We start from the raw sequence: 23,861 nt of genomic DNA, 5'->3' as shown, positions 1-23,861 counted from the left end.
AAACTCATTCTGAAGCGGTTTTTTCTATTGCATCTTGATAGGCAGGGTTTAATCTATTTCCTCAAGACCATATAATTTGACCTTTATCATTTGTATAGTCTTATTTGCAGGTAAATCCCTGGCGCCAAATATGGAGTATCTTGACCGGTACCCGAGAAAAATCATTTTTGGCTGGCTAGGGTTAACAGAGACTTTTAGGTCAGCCTGAGCGACGGAGACGATGACGTCTTTGAGGACAAGCCTTCTTCTTCATCCACCCCCAGAATCCTCCGTTCTTCGCAAGCGTCGAAAGAAACTGAAGACAACGAAGAGAACAAGCAAAACGAAGCCAACCTTTCTTCATCGTCAGCGACCGAGCTCTTCAAGAAACAACGACTTTCCTTTGATGGCGTCGATGGTGCAGAAGATCTTCGAGGTTTCAACCAACTTGCTTATCATCCCAAAGCTATCCAGATCCTTCTCTGTTTCTTGATGAGGGGACTCCACGGACGCACCTGCGAGACTGTTTTCAAAACCCTCTGTGCCAGCCTGACTGAGTTGAAGGGCCAGAATCCACCAACAGCAGCCACAATCAACTCCAAACGCTTCTGCATTGAAACCTTGGCAAGAGAGCAACTCATCGAAGAAATTCAGGCCGCAAAGCCCGGTGGTTGTCTATTAATAGACGACGCCACGTTAGTGCACAGCGCACGCGCAACTGGCATCGTCTACGTCAACACTAAGGGTCGAGCATTTTCGATTGGTCTTTATGAAACCCTTGTTTCAAAAGGTATTTTAAATCAAAATTGTTGGAGCTTACTTTAAAATCAAAAGGCGAGGACATGGCGAAACAAATTCTGGCGAAACTTAGAGCTCTTCCTTTCTGGTCGATCCTAAAACAAAAAATTGGCTTCCTGGTTTCCGACAGCTGCGCCGCTCAGCTACACGCCAATCAGCTCATCATTGAAGGATTGAAATCAGAAGAAGGCATCTCAGCTGTTGAAATCGTTTGTCAAATGCATGCGACTGCTTGGCTTGGTAATTTTCTTTTCTCGATTCTCTTCTATGATTTCATTATTAGAACGATACACCTACAAGGACTGGAGCGAAAAGAAGCCCGCAAAGAAAATCCTCTTCAACCCTGATCCCAACGACGAGTCTTTGAATACTCCTGATCCCGATGTTGCCAAAGCTTCGAAAGTCTTCACGGCAATCATGACTCTATTTGGCGCCCGTACCCTCAACTTGACCGGTCACCACGCCAAATCCCTTCGTAACGAGCTTGAAGCCCAGCAAGAAGTATGGTATGGCACCCGAATCCGTATCTTCGGCCAAGGAAAGGATTTTTCTAATAATGAAATCATAGAAGAGAACCAAGAAAAGACTGTTACTAACCTAGGCAATCGCATTTATTTAACAAACGATTTTTTAACAGCTGAGATGCCTTCTTCTGGTTTTCATCTTTCAATGATGAGCTTGTTATTATATTATATTATATTATATTATATGAGCTACCCATTATGAGAATAAACAAACTAAGACGAAGTCTTAGTTGTTTCTTATCATAAAATTTGAAATCTCCTTCAAAAATGACCCCAAAACTACTCTTTTTGACACCGTTCTAGTCGAATTCTAGCGTTTTAATGGAACAAAAGATTCATGAATCATAAAATTCTGTCGAGTCATCAAAATTTCAAAATTCATTTTTAGTACTTTTTCCTCCGATTAGGATGAATTAAGATGCGCTGATTTCATTTTTAGAGGTTTTATGATCGTCAGTCCAAGTTTTCTTCCTTGATTTCATTAAAAATCCGTAAATAGACCTCGGTTCACGTTTTGCCGTGGTGCCAACCAATATGCGTAATTTTTGGCTGCACTTGAACCTTCTTAACGAAGTTCTTGGCGGAAAATGCGGTGATTCGAGCGACACGGCAAAGTTTCTACGAGATTTTATCAAGAGTTTCCACAACGCCGATGATCCCAATGGAAAACTTAACAGGAAAGGGATCTTCTTTTTCTTCTTCTTCTTCTTCTTTTTTGAAATCAAGGAAGAGAATGGTGTCAACGATCCTTTCAAGGATCGTTATTTTGATTTGCTCCATTCCATTCTTCGTCTTCTACGGGGCGCTCAAGGAATTTCATGCTGTTGTCTCCGAAACTTCCAGCTCCTACAACATCATCTTTGGCGCTCTCAAGAGGCTTGAGGACTACTACAATGCGATGATGGCCGACGAAAAGAACTGCTTCTCTCGAATGATTACTGCCGTCAAAGATGAAGACGAGTCGATGAAAGCTGTCTTGGCGAGAATTCGAACGCAGTTTAGAGGTTTGGACGGAGTTCAGCGGAAAAAGCTCGACAAAATCGCCCGACAGAGCCTGGAGCGAAGTCACAAGAAATTTTTAAAAGAAAAAAGAAGTGGGAGGAGATCGGAAAGAAGGTGGCTGACCACGATGGGTTTTTGACTGGCACTTCTCGGCTCGTCGAACGAGTCTTCGGGGTCCTCAAAAATCTTGAACGAAGCCACGCGAGACTTGGGTTGAGGCGAACTTTCATTGTTGCCGAAGCAATGGTATTTTCATTGATTTTAATTTAAAAACTTTTAAATTTCTAGTACAACAAAACTGCTGAGTGGCTTGAGGAAATGACTCCAGCAAAACAAGAGGCAATTGTCAAGAAGGCAATGCTTGAGCGACCAAAGAATGAAAAGAAGGCAAAAGAGCTTGAAAAAGAAGACAGACAGATATATCTTCTGAAGAATGCAAGAGATGAAGAGGAAATCGCGCGAGAGGCTGAAATCATGGAAGAGAACGAAGAGGATGATGCGATGGAGGTCGTAGAGAGTGTTGAAGATGAGCCCGAATTGGAAATTGGAGAGAGCATTGAAGATGAGCCGGAATTCGAAGATGAAGAATCTGTTTCTGTGCCTTTTTGAGTGGAGATAACAAAATAAATGATGGTTTTAGAAAGAATAATTATGATTGTCTTTTTTTGTCAATTTGTCAAATTTGATATCAATTTTGAAGATTTTCTAGAGCTAACCGGAAGATCGACCGCGCGGTTGGACCGCGGTTCATATTTTATTTTGTTCTCTGTTCAATTTCAAGTCGATCGATATGCATATTTAGTGGTTTTGGGAATATTCTAGAGTTAACCGGGCCGAACCGGATGGTCAACCGCGCGGTTCAACCGCGGTTTATATTTTATTTTGTTCTCTGCTCAATTTCCAGTCGATTGATATGCATATTCAGTGGTTTTGGGGATATTCTAGAGTTAACCGGGCCGAACCGGATGGTCAACCGCGCGGTTCAACCGCGGTTCAACTTTTTTATACATTATTATTAATGACTACATCAATATTTATAACTAATTGACAAGTTTCTAGTGAAAATTTCATACTTCCGGAATTTCATCCAACTTTCTAGCGCCTCTAGCGGCCACTAGAAAGTCTGGCAACAGTATTTTATTGGCGTTTTAGAAAGCTCAGACGCTGGGCTTTCTAACGCACCTACTTACAAGCCATTTGAAGCCAGTACCGGCAACCAAAAATTCGATTGAAGAGTTCTAGTGCCAATTTCGGAACTTCCGGTGCCATGAATTGCCTTGCGGGCATGACCCAGACCACTCGATATGGGGCTCAAATGAAAGCTCAGCTTCTGGGCTTTCAGAATCTGTGTCATATGACCCCTCAACTAAGCTAGAAAAAGTGGCCAAATTTTCATCTAATAAGCCTAGTTATCTTCGTGTTAAGCCAATGTGTGTCGACAAAAAAGAAATCGAGGACTTCGGCTGGTGCAAAATCAAACCTTGCAAACCATCAGGTTAGAACGACTTCTTCAATGACTAAACTTTCATCAATGTCCCTGCTTATTGTTCTTATAGAAAAATGTGTCGATAATATCGAAGATGGTCAAATTGGCTTTAGCTGCAAACGATGCGCGCCTCAGGATTGCCTCGAAGCGTAAATTTTTGTACATTCAATTTGTAAATAAAAAATTAAGAACATACAATTTTTATTTACAAAACAATATTATTGAACAGTTGTAGTTCAAACAAGATGGTAGTAGTCTTTTTGAAGAAAAGATAGTCACTGAGTTTCAGAAGGCTCATTTTCAGGAACTGGCGAGGATGATTTTTTTGCTGAAAAATATGAAAGTATGAATACCTTGATTTTTATTATTCAAAAAAGGTACCTTTCACAAGTGTATCAACACCTGCGTCATTGATATCAATCGAGGCTGAAAGATGTTTGATTTACGAAGAAATAGACAATAACATTTACATTGTAAATTTTACAACATAAGTAGGGGGTGCACAGTGGGAAAATCGATTTTTTTATCATCCTCTTATAGGGATGAATGATTCATCAATGGAAAGCCTATGATCCACTGATCATTTTGACATGTGACTTGGGGTCATTGAAGGTCACCTGAGGTCCCCTGAGATCAAAATGCGATTTTTCTTAAAGCCGATTAAGAATAGGCTTTTTTGCATAAAATTAATCGCTGATGATCACTGAACATTTTTATCGTCGTAAAAACCACATCCGGATCCATCCTCATCCATCAGAAGGAAAAAATGAAAAATTAAAAATCGTTAATTTCACTGTCAAAACTCTTTTACAACTGTTTAACTCCAGAGAAACAAGTTGTTAAAGATATTAATCGACGTCTTATAAAAACCATAATTAAGAAAAAAACAAGGATAATTTAAATTTAAATATCAACGGGTGTGGGTGGGGTTGGGGACGTAACTGAGACTGATCAACTAAGAGTTCCAGGCCTCTGTCAAGCCCCTTAAAATTAAAAATCAAGGAAGGGGGCTGAAACGGCCCGAAGGGCCGTCAAGCCCCTTAAAATTAAAAATCAAGGAAGGGGGCTGAAACGGCCCGAAGGGCCGTCAAGCCCCTTAAAATTAAAAATCAAGGAAGGGGGCTGAAACGGCCCGAAGGGCCGTCAAGCCCCTTAAAATTAAAAATCAAGGAAGGGGGCTGAAACGGCCCGAAGGGCCGTCAAGCCCCTTAAAATTAAAAATCAAGGAAGGGGGCTGAAACGGCCCGAAGGGCCGTCAAGCCCCTTAAAATTAAAAATCAAGGAAGGGGGCTGAAACGGCCCGAAGGGCCGTCAAGCCCTTAAAATTAAAAATCAAGGAAGGGGGCTGAAACGGCCCGAAGGGCCGTCAAGCCCCTTAAAATTAAAAATCAAGGAAGGGGGCTGAAACGGCCCGAAGGGCCGTCAAGCCCCTTAAAATTAAAAATCAAGGAAGGGGGCTGAAACGGCCCGAAGGGCCGTCAAGCCCTTAAAATTAAAAATCAAGGAAGGGGGCTGAAACGGCCCGAAGGGCCGTCAAGCCCCTTAAAATTAAAAATCAAGGAAGGGGGCTGAAACGGCCCGAAGGGCCGTCAAGCCCCAAGGAAGGGGGCTTAAAATTAAAAATCAAGGAAGGGGGCTGAAACGGCCCGAAGGGCCGTCAAGCCCTTAAAATTAAAAATCAAGGAAGGGGGCTGAAACGGCCCGAAGGGCCGTCAAGCCCCTTAAAATTAAAAATCAAGGAAGGGGGCTGAAACGGCCCGAAGGGCCGTCAAGCCCCTTAAAATTAAAAATCAAGGAAGGGGGCTGAAACGGCCCGAAGGGCCGTCAAGCCCCTTAAAATTAAAAATCAAGGAAGGGGGCTGAAACGGCCCGAAGGGCCGTCAAGCCCCTTAAAATTAAAAATCAAGGAAGGGGGCTGAAACGGCCCGAAGGGCCGTCAAGCCCCTTAAAATTAAAAATCAAGGAAGGGGGCTGAAACGGCCCGAAGGGCCGTCAAGCCCCTTAAAATTAAAAATCAAGGAAGGGGGCTGAAACGGCCCGAAGGGCCGTCAAGCCCTTAAAATTAAAAATCAAGGAAGGGGGCTGAAACGGCCCGAAGGGCCGTCAAGCCCCTTAAAATTAAAAATCAAGGAAGGGGGCTGAAACGGCCCGAAGGGCCGTCAAGCCCTTAAAATTAAAAATCAAGGAAGGGGGCTGAAACGGCCCGAAGGGCCGTCAAGCCCCTTAAAATTAAAAATCAAGGAAGGGGGCTGAAACGGCCCGAAGGGCCGTCAAGCCCTTAAAATTAAAAATCAAGGAAGGGGGCTGAAACGGCCCGAAGGGCCGTCAAGCCCCTTAAAATTAAAAATCAAGGAAGGGGGCTGAAACGGCCCGAAGGGCCGTCAAGCCCCTTAAAATTAAAAATCAAGGAAGGGGGCTGAAAAAATTTGTCGAAAATTTTTGTCTTCCAGGAGCACTTCTCCACCAGAATAGTCCTTTTGAGGACAAAAAATGACTCACCCTAGATCACATGATCAGTGTTGATCATTTTATTGGGAAAAAACGGTTTGAAAAAAAAAATGTTATTGTCGGGATTCGAACACCCTCTTGGCCAAAAAGTCAAGGATTTTGACAGAAAATCGGCTCTAGAATTTTTTCCTCACGAGACCACAAGATCATATGACTATCACTTGAAAGCGCTTGATCTGCTCTTTTATATACTCGAAAATTACGAGGTAACCTTTTGGCACTTTTTTTCTACAGACAAAAAACTGTTGAATCAACCCTTGTCACGTGATTTAAGGGTTGAAAATGTGCTTTTTTCGGTTTCTTTTAATGAAATCAAATGATCCTTAGATGAAAACGGATCTATTCGCGGGGTTATAATAAAGATACATATACTTTTAAATTTGCCGATTTTCCCACTGTGCACCCCCTAAACATAAGTCTTAAATATAGCTTTTAATTTTACCTTCTGCAGGTGCTTCTCCATCTGACTCTTTGATGACACCATCGGCTACACATTGTTGATTTTCTCCTACGACAAAATTGATATTGATGAAGGCATGAGAAGAAGTTAACTGAGTATTGTATATTACCTTTAGTAATAGTAACTTGATTTGTTGTTGTCGATGTAAGACTCAGAGTCGTTGCTAAGTCAGAATCAATCTCCTGAAAGTCCAGTGAATCTTCTGTATCTAAAACGACGAGATGAAAAAGCAAGCGGTAGAAAACGCCCTACCAGTTTGCAAGACTTGCAAAGCGATTTCATTCGCTTCGTGGATGGATTTTTCAGCTTCATTGAAGGCTTCAAGCGTTTCTTGCCGACGAACCTAAGCAGTTATTACGGGCTTATGTTGCAATCAGCCGGCTGGAGGAGAATTTGGATTCAATTATCTTGTAGTAACAATCTTTAATTAAAGAAAATGAATAATTATGGTAATTTATTCATTCCGAACTGAAGTCCGCAGCCGGTGAAAATAAGTGTTTTTCATTAAATTAATCCGCATATCTAAGCTAGATTCTTGTTTTACATCTGCTATTATAAAATGATTATCTTGATCAGAATGTTCCAGCAGAGTCCCTTACGGCCTTACCTGTAAGTCCTCGGATTTTAAAGTACTCTCCGAATCCAGGGACGCCTGCGACGTTGAAATATTCTTCTCCGTGCTGGCATCAGTGACGTTTGTTAACGAACTTCCTGGAGTAATCGGTTCGGTCATTGCTCCGTCGGTTTCTTGAATGCCTGTTTCATCAAAGCTCTTGATTTTGTACACATGGGAATTTATTCTTTGAGAGTTAGAGCCTTTCCTCGAACGTGTTTTTCAAAGTCGCTAATTGTAAAAGGTGGCATCGGCTCAGAGACGGTTTCAGCCTTCTTATTTTGGGATTAATGAATTGAAAAAATGAATGTCTTTATGCATATGACTTTGCGACTAATCCTAATTTTAAGACAACGCAGGAAATAATTATGTTTTCATACTATCTAATCTCAAAGCATACAATCATCGTCCCGTGACTTTAAATCCTCTTCCATCTTCTTCCGCTCTTCCTCGATATCATCCTCGCTGATTACTGTGCGAGGACTTTCACTCTTTCCGCGTGTTTGTTGGTCCTCAAAGAAGATATTTACTTCAGGATTTTCAGCAGCTTTTTCTTGGGAATCCGACTTCAAAGACTCGTCAAGAAGAGCTTCATCCACGATTTCCGATTTCTCCACGACTTCAAATGCTTCTTCATTTTCTGATCGAACTGATGATTGATGCTCTTGTTTTTCAGATGTTCCACTTTTTTCTGAGCCTTAATTTTCAGAATAACTATCGAACCAAAACCAACGCTACTTACATAGAGATACAGAAGATGAGCTAATGGACACACGCGGGCTTGATGTAGCCACAATTTTCTCCTCTTGTTTTACAGGCACTTGTTGTACCGTGTCATTCGTATTCTGTCGCATGATGTGTCTGTCGTCCTCAAGTAGCTTGTATAATTTATGTCAGCCCTTTTGAACTTTGCCTTACATGATTATTCTCAGCGAGACTTTCTTCCACGATGAAGTTTTCTTCAAAAACATCCTCATTAAAAACAAAGCGCTGTTTTCAAGCTTCTCAATTTCATATTAATTATCTGAAGATCAATGTCCAATTTAACCCCTTGCCGAGCGGTAGGCGTAAATATGCCTTCTACGCCAATAGATCTGCCGTATTTCGAGCCTCGGGGCAAGTCGTAGCAGCTAAATTGCTACGCGCGCGGCAACGGGTTAAGGGCACTTTTTGAGAAACGACTCCTTGTTTACAGACCTAGCTGTCCCAATTTCCGACATTTCCTCGACATTTGACAAGTCTGGTTTTCTAAGCAAGACTAAAGGCAGGTATTTTTGTTTGATTTGAAAGCTTGATGCACCTGCTACCTGATTTCTGCAAGAAGTTTCAGACTATGAATAACCCTTTATTTCCATTTTACCACATTTTTATTGATTGAAAAACTATTGAAGATGCAGTCGAAACTAATCCTGTTCGGGCGAAGGGCTCTTTCGTGCGTCGCCGGTTCTGTCCGCGGCTTTGGGCACTGGCTTGTAGACGGAGTCGCGTGAGGGCTGGCTGTACATTGGCTGTGGGTAGCCGTACTGTGGGGGCATCTGCTGGCTGTACTGCATGGTCATGTGTGGCGGGTAGTGCGGGACGTAGGGCTGACCCTGTTTCATCGAAGGAGAGGGGCTGACGACTGGATACATCTGCGTATTAAACCGTTTGATAAGTTGAATAACGATATTCTGGTCTTACCATGGAGGGTTGCTTCTGTCCTTGGCTGGCGAATCCAGCGGGCATCTGTTCAGGAAGAGCCGCATACATTGTATTTGCTCGGACGACTGGCTCTTGCTCCGCAACAGGCTATAATTAATAGCTTTGGAAAAGCGATTCTTTCTCACGTGTTATGTTTTTTCGACGCAAGACAAAGCTTCGTCGAAACACGCTGATTCTCACTTATCAAGTCGTTTCGCTCACCTGGTAGCCTTTGGAAGCAGCTGGTACGGCCTTATCTTCGCCTAGCCGACAGAGACAAATGCAGCAGCCGAGGACAAGGAAGATGATAAGAACGACGCCAATAATGTAGATCCAGCCGTAGTCGTTGAAAGCGATGATGTCAGCGTGGTACTCGCTCGCCTCTAAACAAATCCAGTTTTATTGTAACAATGTTATGTCATGATAAGCTGCTGGGATAATCCGCTAATTATATTTTCCAAAAAAAAAGCCGTTGAGATAAAAAATAAAAACATTCCGGATTAAGATTAATCCTTTTCCTCATCAGAGGCTCTCAGTTAAAAACTTACCAAATACTATTGTAATAGAGTTCAAGCCATTTATGTACAAAGTGTATGAAAGAGACTTACCATCGAGATCTTGAAATTGAGTTGGTGGGGGCTCTCTGTCGATGTTTTGCTCTGGGTGGCTAAAAAAGGGATGAATTCTTGAGAGGATGTACTTCATTCCGTACCTATTCCAATTTCCCATGGGCGGCAAAAATCGTCTCTTGGAAGAAAAAATTCTAGTATTAACTCTGTTACGTGAATAATTTTGAATCAAACTTCCAATGTCAGGAATGGTTAATGTTTAACTTGTCTGATTTGGTTTGTCTCCTCTCTTTGGTCTCTAGTGAAAATGAATAGCAACTCAAACAAGTGCTATTTGCGCGGATGGTTCACCACGTCGCCTCCGACGAGAATTTTGGCGAAAATTTACGGGCACGTGTAGTACGCCAAATGTTTGCCAAGGCGCCATTTTGTTGAAGCAAAGAAATTTTTAGGATTGCTCACGACACTTATCGTTTTTATGTTTGATCTGATGGCACTTTTTAAATTTAACCCATTAACACGCGCGGGGCCGTCTCATTGTCTCGCGTGGAAATGAGTAGCCAATCACATGTCCAGATCCATGATTTAAATCAATCACAGAGGAGCTCTTGCATGGACAAAAGCCTACTGCTCTGTTAACCCGTTGCCGAGCGGTAGGCGTAAAAATGGCTTCTACGCCAATAAGTGTGCCGTATTTCGAGCCTCGGGGCGTATCGTAGCAGCGAAACTGCTCCGCGCTCGGCAACGGGTTAACGGGTTTAGCTTAGTGTTTGGTTTTTAGTCATCGATAAAGTTATTCCAAATAACTTATTCGTATATCTTACTGGTGAAATTTCTAGACTAATCCTAGATTACTTTTTTTCTAGAATCTAGATGAAATCATCGAACTCTAGGAGATCCATTAGTTCCCCATTTCTGAACTTTTTGGTCATTGATTTTGAGCATGGACGCGAAAGTGCAGGAAAAGTTTCGAGATTCAAAGTTTATTCAAGCTTTTCAACCTAATATTATTCATTAGGAATCTTTAAAACTTGAAATAGACGGAAGAACAGGTTGATGCTGCGACAGAGAGTTTCACGAAAGAGCAAGTTGCTTCCTTCTACATTCTTTGGGGCTTCGTCTTTACTCTATTCCTCCTGGGAATGATTCTTGAATCGGTCAAGAAACTACGATCTCCTCGAATGGTAATGTTTCAAATTTCAACCAAAACGAGCAAAAATTTAGCCCAAACAAGAATCAAACGAGCAAAAGACCGAGGAAAACGTCGCCTGAGTTTAGCTGAAAATGTGTTAGTCGAAAATCAAGCTGTCCACTAGCCATTCTTTGAAGCCAAAAATAAAAACCACGCTCCTTGATGATAAATTTTTGCATCTTCTTAGCTTCAGCAGTTTTCTTATCACGCGACAGCGCCAACGTATCATTATCTTGTTTTTGCTGCATATAAGCGGGGATTCTCCAAGAGGGAGATTAATTTATTTGGTGAAAAGATTTAATTGCAAAATGAAAATTTTCTCACTTTTCGTTGTCGCCGCCCTCGCCCAAGACGACTCCGAGCGCGGAAAGAATAACGCTGACGAGAAGGGCGCTCAGATGTGCCAGGGTGTCAAGGTACAGTTATCTACAGTAGACGTAGCATTTCGCATACAGGGAGGAAAGCTTGCCCATGAAAAAATTGACGGTTTTTCTTAAAATTTTTTTTTGGCGCTGAGAACAGAAGCTTTTACTGAACAAGAATGTTTATTCAAAGTTCTCAATCAAAGACTAGAGAGAATCATCTCAATTTAATCAAATCAGTTGCCCAATTTTTGAGATTATTTGACGTAAATGTTACCTTTAGGTCTCGTAAGCTCCTCTTATTTGATTCTGAATCAAATTGTCTTTATTGAAATCAATGTTCTCACGCTTCTTTATATAAAAATTTTCAGGCGGATCCCGAGTTCTTCAAGTGCAAGCACAAGAAGAACGGCAGCGACGGCCCCAAGCGAAAGAAGTGCAAACCACTTTGCGAAAAGCCCAAGACCAAGAAGATCTACTGCAACGAAGACGGCTGGGGCAGCAAGAACGGCAACAAGGTCAACATCAACAAGATCTGCTAAATTGCTCTCTTGCTCGAATAAATTCATTCAAGATATAAAAAAATGTAGAATTGAGTCTTTTTTACTGAAAAATTTGAATCAATCAAGTCATAGACGAAGAAAACTGTTCTTTTGCCAGGGGAAGACTGGATTTGCGCCGTCGAGTTCGGCTAAATTGGCGAAAAGCCCTAGAAATTCTAGGTTTTTTGCTCACGAAAGCACCCTTTAGGGCCATTTTGCTGGGCTACCTGGTTGAAGGTGAATCGCATTTCTCGAGCTTTTTGATGACAAGCGCTGCCATCTGCTCCAAAATCTCAGCGCGCATGAGTTTTTCAAGTGTTAGCCATGTTGATTCGACCTTTTTTTGAACAGTTGAGATGAAGAAATGTTTTGAGAATTGAACCTGATAGATTTTCCAAGTCATTTCGGTGGTAAAATGAGCTCTGATGCCAACAATGTCCATGTCTGGATGAAGCAGGGCCAGATGCTCCATCCAATGCTTGAACTCGCTAGAAAAGTCGATCGGCTCTACGAAGACCATTGACTTGGCTTGAGGCGTGATCTTCAAACATTTTAACTGCATCAATCATTCAAAGTACCTTGAAGACTCGGACATAATCTCCAATTTTGACAATATGAACTTCAAACAGCGTCCTCACTTAAATCACTTGAGAAAAAGCCGATTTTCAGGGACGATACTTTGTGGCTCTACGACGACGTAATCAGACGCTTTCTTTAAAAGAGCGGCTATATTGCCAATTTGCTCCGTAGACCGGATCCTTACACACGTGTCGTTATTATTTCCAGAGATGATTGTCGCTGGGAACTCTTTTATTTTCGTCAGACCATCTGTTGATGTGCAGATAATTGAGTAGTTAGTCGAATTAGGCGCTGATAGACTGATTTCAAATTATTCAAGATCCAAAAGGTGCACCTTTAGATGAGGTGATCTCTTAGATAAACGTCACTAAACCAGGACCTGATCTATTCAGCGAGTTCTTCAAATCAGTCATTATCCACAGCGGCTCAAAGAACGCATTGATAGAATCTATCGAATTCACCGTCCGAATGCCTCCAACTTTGAGCGCTAGTAAAATCGCCTTGTGCTCCTTCTTGAACGGCTTTTCACTGAAAATATAAATACGAATATCTCACGCTTATTTTACCGGATAAGCACTATATCTGCTGGTATTCGCTCGTCCGTGGCTTTGACGAAGATTTGGGACATTCCAGTCGATGTGCAGAGAATGTAAATTTCTTCAAACGCAAATTGATAGACCTTGGTCGCAGTTTTCAGCTTGGAAAAGATCGACGGCCAATCTTCGTTTTTTCTATCTTTAATCACCAGCACGCACTTTTGACTAGTTTCATCTCCTCCGTTCGCATACCCAACTTTTTGTTCATATTGTCATGATACTTGCTATATCTTATGGTACCTATCGTATCAAGAAGGTCATTAGTTCTGTCCAAAGCATGCTTCGAAAACTCATAAATTGGAGAAGAGGTAGATTTGACTGAGGAGTTAGAAACCGCGGACTGAAGTTTAAGGGTAATGGTATACATCGGCGCGTCGCTGCTCGGTCGATCTGCGCTCCGCCAGAACCTATTTCTCACGAGGCCGTAAAATCTGAACGGATGAAGATTTTTTCGAAATTTAAAAAGATTCTGAATCATCAAAGTTACTTCTATTAACACAGCAAAAATCGTAATGATTGTCAAAGAGGAACTATCTGAAAATTGCCAGTTTCCTTCAAATGACATTTTCTTCGACAATTCTCATCCAAAATTTTTGAAAATTAGACTGTCTTGTAGAGAATCGTCAGCTCTACAAATCCTGTTTTTCAGATTTTTGTTTCAAGCTCTTCGGATTTTAATAAGCGACCTTGAAATCAGCGCTGTGAAGGCGTGGCGTGAGAAATAGAGAGCGGAGAGGCGCGAGAAGAAGTAGCGCTCTTTCCAAATTGCGATGTAAAATTAATGAAAGCTCAAAACAAAAATCTGAAAAACAGGATTTGTAGAGCTGACGATTCTCTACAAGACAGTCTAATTTTCAAAAAATTTGGATGAGAAATTATGGAGAAAATGTTATTTGAAGGAAACTGGCACTTTTCACATTGTTCCTCTTTGAAAATTGTTTTAATTTTCGATCAGTTTATAGAAGAGACTTTGAGGATTCCGAATCTGTTTAAATCTCGAAAAAATCTCGATCCGTTCAGATTTTACGGCCTCGTGAGAAATATGTTCTGGCGGAGCGCGGATCGAGCGAGCAGCGCCGCGCCGATGTATACCATTACCCTTAAAACAACAAGAAAAGCTTCAGTCAAGAACTTACTGAGGCAGATATAGATCGTTGATAACAAAAGGAAGATCTTTTCTCTAAGCCTGGTTGGAAATCTGCGGCTGGCTGAAAATCATCTTCACTGATTTTATCACTTTCACCGATTTTTTCTTCCTGTTTTGCTATTTTCCGTTAGCTCGGTAAAAAAAAACGATTCCTGCTATTCTCGTTATAAATAATATTCATGGAGGCATCTGTCTCCATGGCTTTGCTCTCTCACTAACGAAAGTACGCTGCGAGTCCTGCTTTTAAGCTGCTCCCGTAATCTTTCTGCCCTTTTAGATTTGACTTAGCTCGCGATTGTCACTGACAACTTTGAGTAAGAGAGAAACTTCTTGATCATAGCATTACGCACACAAGTTAAGTGCAACCCAGAAGCGTAACGAGGAGAAGATGTCATAGAAATATACATTTATTTTCGTGTGCTTTATTTAGTGAATTTGTGAAAAAAATGGAATGGATGAAAGTTAACGGCAGGGGTCTTTTTATATCGAAGTGAATGTTTTAAGTTTTTATGTTATCATTTTGTATAGTTGCTGCAGCTCTTTGTCGCTCATGTACGAATGCACATGCTTGAGCTTTTCGACCAAATTTGCCGAGTAAAAAAAGGATGAGAGGATCTCGTGCGGCAGTGGGCGCGATTTCGGCGAGCGATCCAGACACTGTCTCAGCATTGGCATGATCTCGAGGCATTCGTGCATCGGGAAATCGATCACGTGAGAGTCGTCACAGATCTTGGCGATTTTCATCATTTGATTCTAAAAGAAAATTTATTCTCGTCAACATGTTTGCGGCCTTTGATGCTCCAATGTACTAATCTATTCTATTTGCATACGGTAAAACTCATTTCCTTGATCGCTTAAGTACCTTGAATTCTTGAAAAGGCAACTTCCCATACGCCATTAAATAGAGAATACATCCAAGAGACCACGTATCTGTCCACTTGCCAACTTTTACAACTTTTGAGCCAGTTTCAGTCTCTTTTAGTTGCTCAGGTGACATATAATTGAGGGTTCCAATCATATCCGAGGCCATGCTGAACAAATTCTACTTCAAAACTTTCCGTTTGGAACTCCTTACCTCGTCACATCTGTCTCAATTGAGTTGGCGATACCAAAGTCTATCAGTTTTACTTCTCCTTGCACAAGGACAAAATTACACGGCTTCAGGTCTCGGTGAATAATTCCACAGTCATGGACGACTCCAACGGCGGTCACCATCTACTCAGAAAAGGCGTGATTAACGACTGCCCGGTAAAACCAGAAAAATGAGAGAAAAAAGAGCACAACCCTCAGATTACTAAAGAACTTTGTCGACATAATCCAGTAGCCGCACCGACTTGTTGAAAAAAAGAAAACAATGTGAAAAGAAATCCAAACATTTTCCAGCCACTATTTTCGGAACTTGGAAAATGCCCGTTTTGTGCTCTGGTCAGGATTCTTTATAAACATTTTTGTATCACGAGTAAATGCGACTACTTGTGGATTTTTTTGACAAGAGCCGGTATCTGAATATCGTGACCAAGTCGCGTATGTGCGCTTTGCCACTTTCCGATTCGCCTTTTCGTCATCACTGGGTGTACAAAAAAGCCGGCTTTGTTAAAAAAGCCGGTAGTTATCGAAAGCAATATGAATTTAGATAAAATTCTTTATTGCTTTCTTAAATGAGCTGTTAAAAATTACCTGTTTCCAGAAGAATTTGATATCGGTGGGAGAAAGCTTCGGATGACGCAGAATATATTGCTAGAAAAAGTTAACAAGGGAGAAAGTAAGGCCGAATTCGCACCTGGAAATCTATTTCGCCGTACTCAAGAATGATGAATAAATTTCTGCTATCCTGGATATCGTGCCCGTAGAGTTGGATTATGTTTGGCTTTCCTTGGAGCTTTTCCAAGTGGTAGATCTCGTTTTTGATGCCGTCCAAGTTGTTCTTGTCGACCTAAGAAAAAATTGGTAGGAAAGCGACCCCAATCTTCAACGAGAACTTACCTTGGCTAAATCCACATATTTGAGAGCGCACATTCCATGATGATCGTCGAGACACTTGTACACCTTGCTGAATCCGCCCTGGCCGAGCTTGTCGAGTATTTGGTACGTTTTGCCCTTGATTTGAACTGTTTTCGTTTGCCTCGTTGTTGTCTGCTGCTGCTGAGCCCGAGGGGTGTGGCTACTGGAACTGGCAGAAGCCGAGCGCGGAGTTTGAATTGGCACTTTGAATGAGGTCTTTTTTCGGCTGACTTCGATGTTCTCTTTTTCTTCGACTGGATCGACTTTTGGCACGGCCAGTTTCGACTTGATCTCTTCTTTGATATCGTTGACAGCGATTTTCTCCGGCGTAACACTCTTTCGGCTCACTTCGCCCGCCGCTAGAACATTTTCTTTTCCAGGCAATTTGTCTGCTGGACTCTGAATGTTGGACTTGGGCGAGTTTTGATCGGTCTTTCTGATTTTGATTGGATTGCTTTCGTCTCGCGAAATAGAGGGATGAGTGAGGCGGGAGGAAGACGTGAAGACCGACCGACGCATACCGCTACTTTGATTGCCACTGTAATGTTGAATCGAATTAATCGTTGTTTCAGGATTCAAACTGATGATCGACGATTTTGAAAAGTATCTAGGACGATGGTAGTTATTTATTTCCTTCTGACATCTTACCTGGCATCTATTCTTTCACAAACTCTTTGAATGCCGATAACGCTGTTCAGATTTGCTTTTACTTCAGTGAGTATGTCGCGGAACTTGGATCGCTCTGATCGATGGCGGTGGATTTCCAGAAGAGGCAAATAAAATGAGAGTACTTTGGGATATGTTTCTACAAGTCCTCTGAAGTTCTAAAGTACATTTGTTAATTGCATCAAATATTTAGTATAATTGTTAATATTATTGTATAATATTATTATTATATATCATTATAATGTATCAAATATTTGCATTACCTTCAAAAGAAGGCCTGTCTTTGAAGTTCCCTCTGGGAGCATCATTCTCAGTGGCAACAACGCTTCATTGATCATTATTCTCTGGAGAAAAAGGTCTTTCTCGACGACCTCAGGTTCGACAGTCGCCGTTACTCTTCTATACTCCTCTGGGCGTATTTCCGGAGCGAGGGCTTTGCAGATCTCTTCGTAATTCATCCCAATATCCGCCTCACTTGTCACTGTTGCGTTCCCCTGGCTCGTATTTGGCTCTGTTTTATAGCCAGAGTCCGACAAGCCCTTTCCCGTCGAACTCTCTTTTTGCGCAGTTTCGTCAAGCCGATTCATTGTCGATATTCTCTGAATTTCAAAATGAAAATCAATCTCTTTATCCCGCAAAATATCTAGAAAGATGGTCGATCAAACTATTCTAGAGAATTCTGGAGCAAGACTTCGGCCCTATTCCTAAAAAGCCATCGTCGATGGCCCATCGATAAAAAAAGCAAATAGATGTTGGATAAGGATTTTTTATACATGTAGAATGGAAATTCGGCAGTTCTTAGAATAGAAATAGTCAGTAGAAGAAAAGAAGGATTTAAAGCAGTAGCAGTTTGTAGAATTGGAACATGTCGTTTCTCTCGTTTAGATGCACTTTCTCTCAAAGATTTTGACGCCACTTTCAGCGTAATCTTTCGCCGAAACCCACATGGGCGCAAATGATGGCAGTGAGGCAATGATCGAGCCGCCGATCCAGTTACTAAACAGAAAACGAAAACATAAAGCTGCCCGAGGGACGCGTTTTTTACCCAAATCGACGATCGGTTTGATGTACGGCACCTGGCTGTCCGTTTGCGATTTTGAATTTCATGTGCGGCGGCGTTTTCTGCAGCTCCATGTTGATTCGATCAACAAAACTACCAATTTCAGTTTGAAAAGAATCGAAGAAGAAAATCAAAAATCATACCCTGCAAGATTGCAATTTCCTCCAGTAAGAATGACGCTGGAGACGAGTTGCGGGCGTATTTCGTTTTCGCAGTAGTGAAGTGACGTTCTATGAATACGTATTCAGTCCGAAGGGCGACAATTTATATGATAATTTGTAAATCATATGATAGTGCCAAGATGATACCGATACTTTGAAGGTCAAAATTTGAACCATAAATCATACGGAGATTACAATCAGTCATATCGCACTTTAAAATTATCGAAGAAAGTTGAGCTCGTCATTGAAAATCCGTTCAGTGGGTCACACACGAAACTTGCGTCAGGTGGTCTTCATAGAGTAAATTCGTGAGGCGCACCACACGTTTCTGTGCCGTAATAACGGTACCCATTTTAGTGGTAAAAATAGAGGCGTGGCTTCAGAATCTGTGGATGGTTAGGGTTGTCCACATTTTAAGTTCATGGAGTGGTGCACGGTTGGTCTTCCTGAGCCTTACTCTAGCGTCAATTTTGAAATACCATATGATCTAACTTTTCTGCTTTTTATGGTTCTTTAAAATTCATCGAAAAAAGTCTTATTCTTACGTTATCAAATGCCCGACGCCAAGGAGGGAGTTCTTGTTATCAACCATTCTCGTGTTGAAGAGCGGTTCAGCCAGTCGAAAGCGATCTACTCCGTAGCCAACACTCGCGCCATTTGGAAACTCGTATTCTATGGAAGGACGCATCGCGGCTTCTTCTGGCCGGTAGCTTGAAAAAAGGTAGAGTCAAAGCTTCAATAGGGACCCTCTTACTCGTTTTCAGAGACTTGAATAATCTGATGAACCCAGTCTTGCGCCAATCTTGTTTCCTGATACGCGCGCCACGAGTTCGTCACTTCTGGCAAATTTTTCTTCAGGTGAAAAACCGGCGCTAGAAAGCGAACTTTGCCCATTGTTGATGAAAGAGAAAGGCTCACCTGTCTGACCAGGTTTGAGCTCTTCTTTATGCGATATTTCGTAGGGAAGATGAAGTTTCTCGTCAGACGCTTTCAGGAGTTGAAGAGCATTGCGAGTGATGTAGTCACCTCCGATGGGACTTTGGATGATCGCGTTTTTGATAACGTATCCTTCCATAACTTTAAAAAAAATAACATCAATCAAGTGATTCATCAGGGAAGCAACTTCGAATTTGAACGCTCTATTCCTTTCTATTTCCTTCTAAAGAAGAGAAGCTGGAGTGTGATTAACGCACTCAAGTAAATCATCGAACAAGCTACATCAGCTTAAATTTAAGGTTATACTAACTTATACAAGGCTTTTATTTGACATCAAAGCTAATACCTGCTGAAGCGGTTGTATGAGTTGCACCAGCATCAAGAACGATTCCACTTGCTCGGCCATTTGCGTAGCAAGCCAGTACTGGATTCTTGGCAGTGTAAAAAAGCGGGAATTTTGAACTTCTCCATCATTATTTCTAACAGTTTTTCGCGAATTGCAGGCGGCGCACGTGCCTTTTTCAAATAATGAGGGAATGAGAGAAGAGGCACTTTACCTGTTCTGTGAAAAGAATGGGGTGGAATTCAGGCTCGACGTCGAGCCGTTTTGTGAGGATGTGGTCCATCAGTTCTTCGAATAGATTCCAGTTTTCGATGTATCCTTTGTTCATGCATGTTTCTATCTTAAAATGGGATGAAAGAGGAAGATAGGGGGGTCGCGCACCTCGACATTAGACTTGGGGATGTTGAGAAACTCATCTCTGAAGATCCTCGTAACTTGTCCTGTCTCCTTGTCCACGTGTCTTCCGTTAACATTATTGAAATAAATTTTCGGATGCTCTTCACCAGCAAAACCAGCTTTGACCGAATGCGAGCCAATATCCATCACCAGCGCACCCATATCATCATTGCAGTACATTCCCCCGCTCATTCTAGCAAAACAAAACGTTATTTTTTGGATAAGGATCAATTCATTTTTTCGTTGGCGCTGATTGATGATTTTGATTTTTTCTCAGCGCTCTCCGTAAAACATTTTCCGTCGAGTCGCTTGTTAGCTTCCTTCTTAATCCGTCGAAAACGTAATATAGCTATGATGGTTCGGTTTATTTATGAGATTTATAAATGATATTTATGATATAATCATCTTTCTAAATCCGATCCAGTATTATTAGTGAGCAGTACTAGATTCTGATCGTCGATCTCTGGTGCCTGGAGAAACGACCCTCTACCCCCCTTATTCCCAAAAGAGCGCCTCAAAAATTTTATATAAAAGCACAGCGGTTAAACCTTCGGGACATCAACAATTACAACAAAAAACAACCACTCAAAAAAACATCAAAAACATGAATCTCTTTCCATTTCTCGCTCTTGTCTCAGCTGACTCCATCAACTTCAACCGGGGTCGCAATAGTGCCTACACTCATCTAATGAAGCAAATGGGCAGCTACCCCGATTCGGGAATCAAGAACAACTATCTCGGAATGGCCCGTATCGTCAGCTACCCAAACGAAAGACGTGACCGACGACGATACTCAAAAATGCTCTTCATCAAACATCATCAACAAAACTAGAAACTCTGTCACAGAATTGTCAATTTTGTCTGAGAAAGTTTGCATAACAATAAAAAATGAATAAAAGTCTGAACCAAGACCTGAAGTGTGTCATGAATGCCAGAATGGGCGTTGGGAACATCGGGCCAGTTTTGATCCTTGGCCATGTTGTGCATTCGTGGTGAGCGAGGAGGATCGCTGCCGATTGCGTGAATCCATAAAGCGTCAAGGTCGTAGAAATATTTGTAGCAAGGGCGTTCCTTCGCTGAAACTAAATGATTACTTAGAATGGTCGTTGTTTGAAAGTGATAGTGAAATGATAGTGATAATATTTGTCATATATTATAAGAATTTGCAAACAAAAAATCATTGTTTTAGATTTTAGGCAGCTTGGCGCTTGATAAAATCACTACTCAAAACAGGATAAACTGCTTAAATTCTAGTTTGAACAGACTGTCAGAGAGTATAGTTTAAGAGTCCTAAGAGGATGAGATCATTTTGACTATTGATGATTAGGGGTGAGCTTACGAAGTCAACCGACGAAAATTGTAAGATTGTATATCTTATTTGTTTCAATTTTTGAATTTTTTATTAAGAATTGGCAGATATACAGAGAGGAAGGTTATACAGAAGAGACTTTCATTGTAATGAATTGGTAAAAAGGACTTTGAAAGTGTTGGAAAAACTCTTAGATCATTCGGTTTCGGTAGTGAGACTTCATTCGATTTCGGAGGGAGGATCGGGCAGCTCCGAAGCGGTTTCTTGGGTTGGGTCGGGTGTAGACAAGTCGGGCTTGGTCGTAGCCGAAGTAACCCATGTCCGGGTTCGTTCGTCTTCCCATCTGATAGTCAATGCTTGTCTGGATATGATTGTTAGCATTGTTGATGTAGCGCTGGTGGCTGATTCCATCGCAGGCGACGAAGGAAACAGAAAAAGCGAGAATGAGAGTGTTGAAGAGCATGTTTTGATTTTTTATTGCTTGGTTGGTTGGCTGTTGAAGATGAGTAGATGATTCTTTCGTGGCGATCTTTTCGTTTATATATTCTCGATTTTGTGGACGGTGGCGTCCGAGTGGAAAACTGAAGAGCGCCGCCGAACTCATGCCTGCCATTCATGTCGTTGTATGCAATTTTAAACGTAATCATCAGTACTTATTTTTTCTCATAGAAAAAAGATGCATTTCTGTGTTCTCTAATAATGAAACAAAAAAAAGTTTTCGACAGCCTGTTGTATAAAAGGTGACCAACTGTAACAACATAAGTCTCATAACTCTAACCTTTATTATTGAGAAGTGAAGTATTGAGGAAGTTGAAATCTTCAGTTCCTTGGGTCACAATGGCAGTATCACTAGCAATATTAAAAATCCCCTTCTGCGTCTCCACCATAAGTTTGTGATGCTTGCACCACTTGCAAAACTGCCACTCGACGTTTTTAAACGAGTTCTGTTTCAGATAAAACTTCAAGTTGTGTCCAAGAAAGTCTTTGTAAAAGCCATTGTATCGATCTGGTCGGATCGCCTTTGTTGGCCGGCAGTATGCGTGGAAGACGGCTTTGATTTCGCCGTTGCGTGCCCAAATTGCCGGGAATTCGCAGATTTCGCTGTTGATGGCTTCGAAATCGATTAGTATGAAATTTCGGTCGGTAAACTGATCGACATGGTTGCGTCTCACGGTGACTGTAGATTCTACTGGCGCTCTTTCGGTTTCAAAGATCACTTTATTCTGACTGGATTGCTCCGATTTCTTGTAAATTGAGGAAAGATAACCCTTTCGAGAATTCGCTAATTTCGGAGAACTAAAATTTTTTGTCACGTCAGTAAATTTTGAATAATCGTCACCTGAACCAGTTCTGACGAGGACTGAAGGGCGAACGTTTATCTGTCCGATTTCTGATGGAAGGTCTAACTACTCGGATACTTTTTATCATCTAAAATGATCATTTACAAGAAAGAGCGCTCTAGTGATTATTGCTGTTAATGTTTTTGGAGCCTTGAGGTGGAAAGAAAGTTGGAGTCCTGTTAAAATAGGTTCTTTGAAATTGCAAAAAGAAAGAAGTCAAATAATCAAAATATGTGTAGTAAAGTTCGCTTATGAACTGTATCTCCGATATTCGAGCCTGAAGAAGGCGTGTTTCTCGCAGTGAATAGATAGTTACTGAGTGTCTGTACAGTACAGTTAAATCGGTGAAGATTGACTTAGTAGAGATCAGCTGTCAGAAGTTAGAAGATCGAGCCGAGACTGTAACTCTTCTATCTCTTTCTTGTGCTTTGATTTCTCCTCCATGAACCTGTCCATAAGATTCTTTACACCACTTCGCATGTCGTTAATTTTTTTGGAATCTTCAGCGATTTTTGTTTCAAGTTTGGTGTTCTCGGAAATGCTAAAAGGAAGATGATTCTCAGACATGTTTTTGTAGAAAAATAAGTTACGTTTTTTCATGTCTATTGACTAATTTTATCCAGGCATCTTTTTTGATTTCCTGCTCTTTTGCAAATTCTAGCGCGGTGGTTTTGTCAGCGTTTGTTTTTTCGTTTATTCGTTCGAGATCTTTTATTCTCTCGTCTTTTCTATATATACCTAGAAAGAAAGAGAAATTAACGTCGTGTATCGAGAAATTTGTATTTACAGTCATTTAGCTTTAAAATGTCCATTTGCTTCCGATTTAGGTCTTTATTCGCCGTTTCTAGCAACTGCAGTGTGTGCTGATTTTCTTCTACTTTTTTGTCGCATTCTCTTCTCAGTCGATCGAGAGGACGCGTATTTCGCGAGCACAGCGCCCTGTGCCGATTCCAGTCCGTCTGCTGGCATTCTAGCGAGCAGTATGCCGTCGGCTGCGTCCCGTCGAGCCAGCAGCAAAGAAAGAGCTCGATTTCTTGGTATTTTCTGCATGTGTGACAGTCCATTGAAAGCAGCTTGGGCGGTGCTGGACCGGACCGATAGCGATTGTCGATGTCCTTGGATAATCCATTCATTATTACTTTCCAATCGAAATTTAGGAGTGTGATATTTCAACTTGAGGATCTCATCAAAGCATTCTAAAAGGAAGACGTTTGATCGACTATAGTTAGGTTCATAAGATGAAAATCCAGGCACATTTTGGATAGCCGATGTACTACAGCTTTTTACATGCTTTCGTATGGTACCCGTATATGGGGCTCCCTATCAAGTTGCCTGCATGTCGTTTTATATTTGATAAGTGATGCTTTGCCCAGTGTTTAGTAAGAGCTACGACATGTAAAAAAAGTTTACATTAATTATGATAATAGCGACACTAGCAGACGTGAGCTACGCGGCGCTCTTCGTATTTTTGACAAGCTCGGACGCCACCGTTCCCGATTTTGAGAATATATAAGGAAGACGAGAGACCTGCAACAATCATCAAATCATCTACACCGATCAAACAAACAAATAAAACCTAAACATGCTCTTCAACACTCTCTTTCTCGCTGTT

The 23,861-nt window shown here is 41.5% G+C and overlaps 8 protein-coding genes and 1 long non-coding RNA gene across 10 annotated transcripts; 1 reads left to right on the top strand and 8 right to left on the bottom strand.

Annotated features, from left to right (window-relative positions):
* Positions 1-3,956: 3,956 nt before the first annotated feature.
* LOC145698763 (uncharacterized) lies at positions 3,957-7,642 on the bottom strand. Of its 2 annotated transcripts, XM_081775983.1 has the most exons (7): positions 7,581-7,642; positions 7,365-7,515; positions 7,010-7,100; positions 6,867-6,965; positions 6,740-6,805; positions 4,171-4,215; positions 3,959-4,117 (listed from the first exon to the last, which is right to left on the bottom strand). In XM_081775983.1, the coding sequence occupies exons 1-7, from the start codon at positions 7,619-7,621 to the stop codon at positions 4,065-4,067; spliced, it is 546 nt and encodes a 181-aa protein (XP_081632109.1). In that variant the 5' UTR covers positions 7,622-7,642; the 3' UTR covers positions 3,959-4,064. The 2 variants fall into 2 exon arrangements, with proteins under 2 accessions (XP_081632110.1, XP_081632109.1); XM_081775984.1 differs by lacking the exon at positions 6,740-6,805 and having other exon boundaries at positions 3,957-4,117.
* Positions 7,643-7,759: 117 nt separating this feature from the next.
* LOC145697941 (uncharacterized) lies at positions 7,760-8,676 on the bottom strand. The gene is made up of 4 exons (XM_081775148.1): positions 8,557-8,676; positions 8,289-8,362; positions 8,113-8,248; positions 7,760-8,067 (listed from the first exon to the last, which is right to left on the bottom strand). The coding sequence occupies exons 1-4, from the start codon at positions 8,588-8,590 to the stop codon at positions 7,760-7,762; spliced, it is 552 nt and encodes a 183-aa protein (XP_081631274.1). The 5' UTR covers positions 8,591-8,676.
* Positions 8,677-8,719: 43 nt separating this feature from the next.
* Positions 8,720-9,921, bottom strand: LOC145697238 (uncharacterized). The gene is made up of 5 exons (XM_081774415.1): positions 9,763-9,921; positions 9,659-9,717; positions 9,273-9,433; positions 9,051-9,158; positions 8,720-9,001 (listed from the first exon to the last, which is right to left on the bottom strand). The coding sequence occupies exons 1-5, from the start codon at positions 9,777-9,779 to the stop codon at positions 8,774-8,776; spliced, it is 573 nt and encodes a 190-aa protein (XP_081630541.1). The 5' UTR covers positions 9,780-9,921; the 3' UTR covers positions 8,720-8,773.
* A 1,154-nt stretch (positions 9,922-11,075) lies between these two features.
* On the top strand, positions 11,076-11,758 carry LOC145696579 (uncharacterized). The gene is made up of 2 exons (XR_014133816.1): positions 11,076-11,227; positions 11,545-11,758. It is a non-coding gene; the product is annotated as an uncharacterized LOC145696579 (long non-coding RNA).
* On the bottom strand, positions 11,759-14,122 carry LOC145696578 (synapsin-like). Its single transcript, XM_081773643.1, has 9 exons — positions 14,027-14,122; positions 13,131-13,230; positions 12,861-13,086; positions 12,674-12,822; positions 12,394-12,585; positions 12,294-12,352; positions 12,098-12,256; positions 11,943-12,052; positions 11,759-11,882 (listed from the first exon to the last, which is right to left on the bottom strand). Exons 3-9 carry the CDS (start codon positions 12,920-12,922, stop codon positions 11,798-11,800), a joined length of 816 nt encoding a protein of 271 aa, XP_081629769.1. The 5' UTR covers positions 12,923-13,086; positions 13,131-13,230; positions 14,027-14,122; the 3' UTR covers positions 11,759-11,797.
* A 340-nt stretch (positions 14,123-14,462) lies between these two features.
* Positions 14,463-17,300, bottom strand: LOC145699386 (uncharacterized). Its single transcript, XM_081776656.1, has 8 exons — positions 16,968-17,300; positions 16,687-16,862; positions 16,021-16,645; positions 15,818-15,970; positions 15,715-15,774; positions 15,113-15,252; positions 14,900-15,068; positions 14,463-14,790 (listed from the first exon to the last, which is right to left on the bottom strand). The coding sequence occupies exons 1-8, from the start codon at positions 17,289-17,291 to the stop codon at positions 14,545-14,547; spliced, it is 1,893 nt and encodes a 630-aa protein (XP_081632782.1). The 5' UTR covers positions 17,292-17,300; the 3' UTR covers positions 14,463-14,544.
* Positions 17,301-17,454: 154 nt separating this feature from the next.
* On the bottom strand, positions 17,455-19,815 carry LOC145698658 (actin-like protein 6B). The gene is given in 10 exon segments (XM_081775873.1): positions 17,455-17,700; positions 17,750-17,857; positions 17,908-17,994; positions 18,471-18,635; positions 18,680-18,797; positions 18,844-19,002; positions 19,208-19,295; positions 19,297-19,377; positions 19,419-19,544; positions 19,586-19,815. Coding segments are annotated over 10 exon segments (1,254 nt in total). The 5' UTR covers positions 19,793-19,815; the 3' UTR covers positions 17,455-17,585.
* Positions 19,816-19,825: 10 nt separating this feature from the next.
* Positions 19,826-22,337, bottom strand: LOC145697940 (uncharacterized). Its single transcript, XM_081775147.1, has 4 exons — positions 22,249-22,337; positions 21,688-22,205; positions 20,513-20,682; positions 19,826-19,949 (listed from the first exon to the last, which is right to left on the bottom strand). The coding sequence occupies exons 1-4, from the start codon at positions 22,335-22,337 to the stop codon at positions 19,833-19,835; spliced, it is 894 nt and encodes a 297-aa protein (XP_081631273.1). The 3' UTR covers positions 19,826-19,832.
* Positions 22,338-22,366: 29 nt separating this feature from the next.
* On the bottom strand, positions 22,367-23,446 carry LOC145697389 (uncharacterized). The gene is made up of 3 exons (XM_081774583.1): positions 23,037-23,446; positions 22,840-22,987; positions 22,367-22,790 (listed from the first exon to the last, which is right to left on the bottom strand). The coding sequence occupies exons 1-3, from the start codon at positions 23,380-23,382 to the stop codon at positions 22,616-22,618; spliced, it is 669 nt and encodes a 222-aa protein (XP_081630709.1). The 5' UTR covers positions 23,383-23,446; the 3' UTR covers positions 22,367-22,615.
* Positions 23,447-23,861: the final 415 nt, after the last annotated feature.

The sequence above is a fragment of the Oikopleura dioica genome, chromosome 2 (genome assembly GCF_907165135.1).
Source record: "Oikopleura dioica chromosome 2, OKI2018_I68_1.0, whole genome shotgun sequence".
Lineage (NCBI taxonomy): Eukaryota > Metazoa > Chordata > Appendicularia > Copelata > Oikopleuridae > Oikopleura > Oikopleura dioica.
The sequence above is the reverse complement of the archived record's forward strand: the minus strand, read 5'-3'. Positions and strand labels throughout refer to the sequence as shown.

Coding starts and splice junctions, on each gene's coding strand:
- LOC145698763 (XM_081775983.1), bottom strand. CDS start 7,621: ATGCCACCTTTTACAATTAGCGACTTTGAAAAACACGTTCG. Junction 7,101..7,364: donor TAAAATCCGAGGACTTACAG/GTAAGGCCGTAA, acceptor ATAACTGCTTAG/GTTCGTCGGCAAGAAACGCT. Junction 4,118..4,170: donor TGTTGATACACTTGTGAAAG/GTACCTTTTTTG, acceptor CATATTTTTCAG/CAAAAAAATCATCCTCGCCA.
- LOC145697941 (XM_081775148.1), bottom strand. CDS start 8,590: ATGTCGGAAATTGGGACAGCTAGGTCTGTAAACA. Junction 8,363..8,556: donor GACAGCTAGGTCTGTAAACA/AGGAGTCGTTTC, acceptor AAGCTTGAAAAC/AGCGCTTTGTTTTTAATGAG. Junction 8,068..8,112: donor CTCATCTTCTGTATCTCTAT/GTAAGTAGCGTT, acceptor CTGAAAATTAAG/GCTCAGAAAAAAGTGGAACA.
- LOC145697238 (XM_081774415.1), bottom strand. Junction 9,159..9,272: donor CTGCTTCCAAAGGCTACCAG/GTGAGCGAAACG, acceptor TATTAATTATAG/CCTGTTGCGGAGCAAGAGCC. Junction 9,002..9,050: donor GACAGAAGCAACCCTCCATG/GTAAGACCAGAA, acceptor TTTAATACGCAG/ATGTATCCAGTCGTCAGCCC.
- LOC145696578 (XM_081773643.1), bottom strand. CDS start 12,922: ATGTCCCAAATCTTCGTCAAAGCCACGGACGAGCGAATACCAGCAGAT. Junction 12,586..12,673: donor GAACTCGCTGAATAGATCAG/GTCCTGGTTTAG, acceptor TCAGTCTATCAG/CGCCTAATTCGACTAACTAC. Junction 12,053..12,097: donor TGACTTGGAAAATCTATCAG/GTTCAATTCTCA, acceptor GTTCAAAAAAAG/GTCGAATCAACATGGCTAAC.
- LOC145699386 (XM_081776656.1), bottom strand. CDS start 17,291: ATGAATCGGCTTGACGAAACTGCGCAAAAAGAGAGTTCGACGGGAAAG. Junction 15,253..15,714: donor TCAAATTCTTCTGGAAACAG/GTAATTTTTAAC, acceptor TTTTCTGAGTAG/ATGGTGACCGCCGTTGGAGT. Junction 14,791..14,899: donor TGCCTTTTCAAGAATTCAAG/GTACTTAAGCGA, acceptor ATTTTCTTTTAG/AATCAAATGATGAAAATCGC.
- LOC145697940 (XM_081775147.1), bottom strand. CDS start 22,337: ATGATAAAAAGTATCCGAGTAGTTAGACCTTCCATCAGAAATCGGACA. Junction 22,206..22,248: donor CCTCGTCAGAACTGGTTCAG/GTGACGATTATT, acceptor AAAAAATTTTAG/TTCTCCGAAATTAGCGAATT. Junction 20,683..21,687: donor TTCACTTCTCAATAATAAAG/GTTAGAGTTATG, acceptor GTAATCATTTAG/TTTCAGCGAAGGAACGCCCT.
- LOC145697389 (XM_081774583.1), bottom strand. CDS start 23,382: ATGAATGGATTATCCAAGGACATCGACAATCGCTATCGGTCCGGTCCA. Junction 22,988..23,036: donor CATTTTAAAGCTAAATGACT/GTAAATACAAAT, acceptor CTTTCTTTCTAG/GTATATATAGAAAAGACGAG. Junction 22,791..22,839: donor GTCAATAGACATGAAAAAAC/GTAACTTATTTT, acceptor TCTTCCTTTTAG/CATTTCCGAGAACACCAAAC.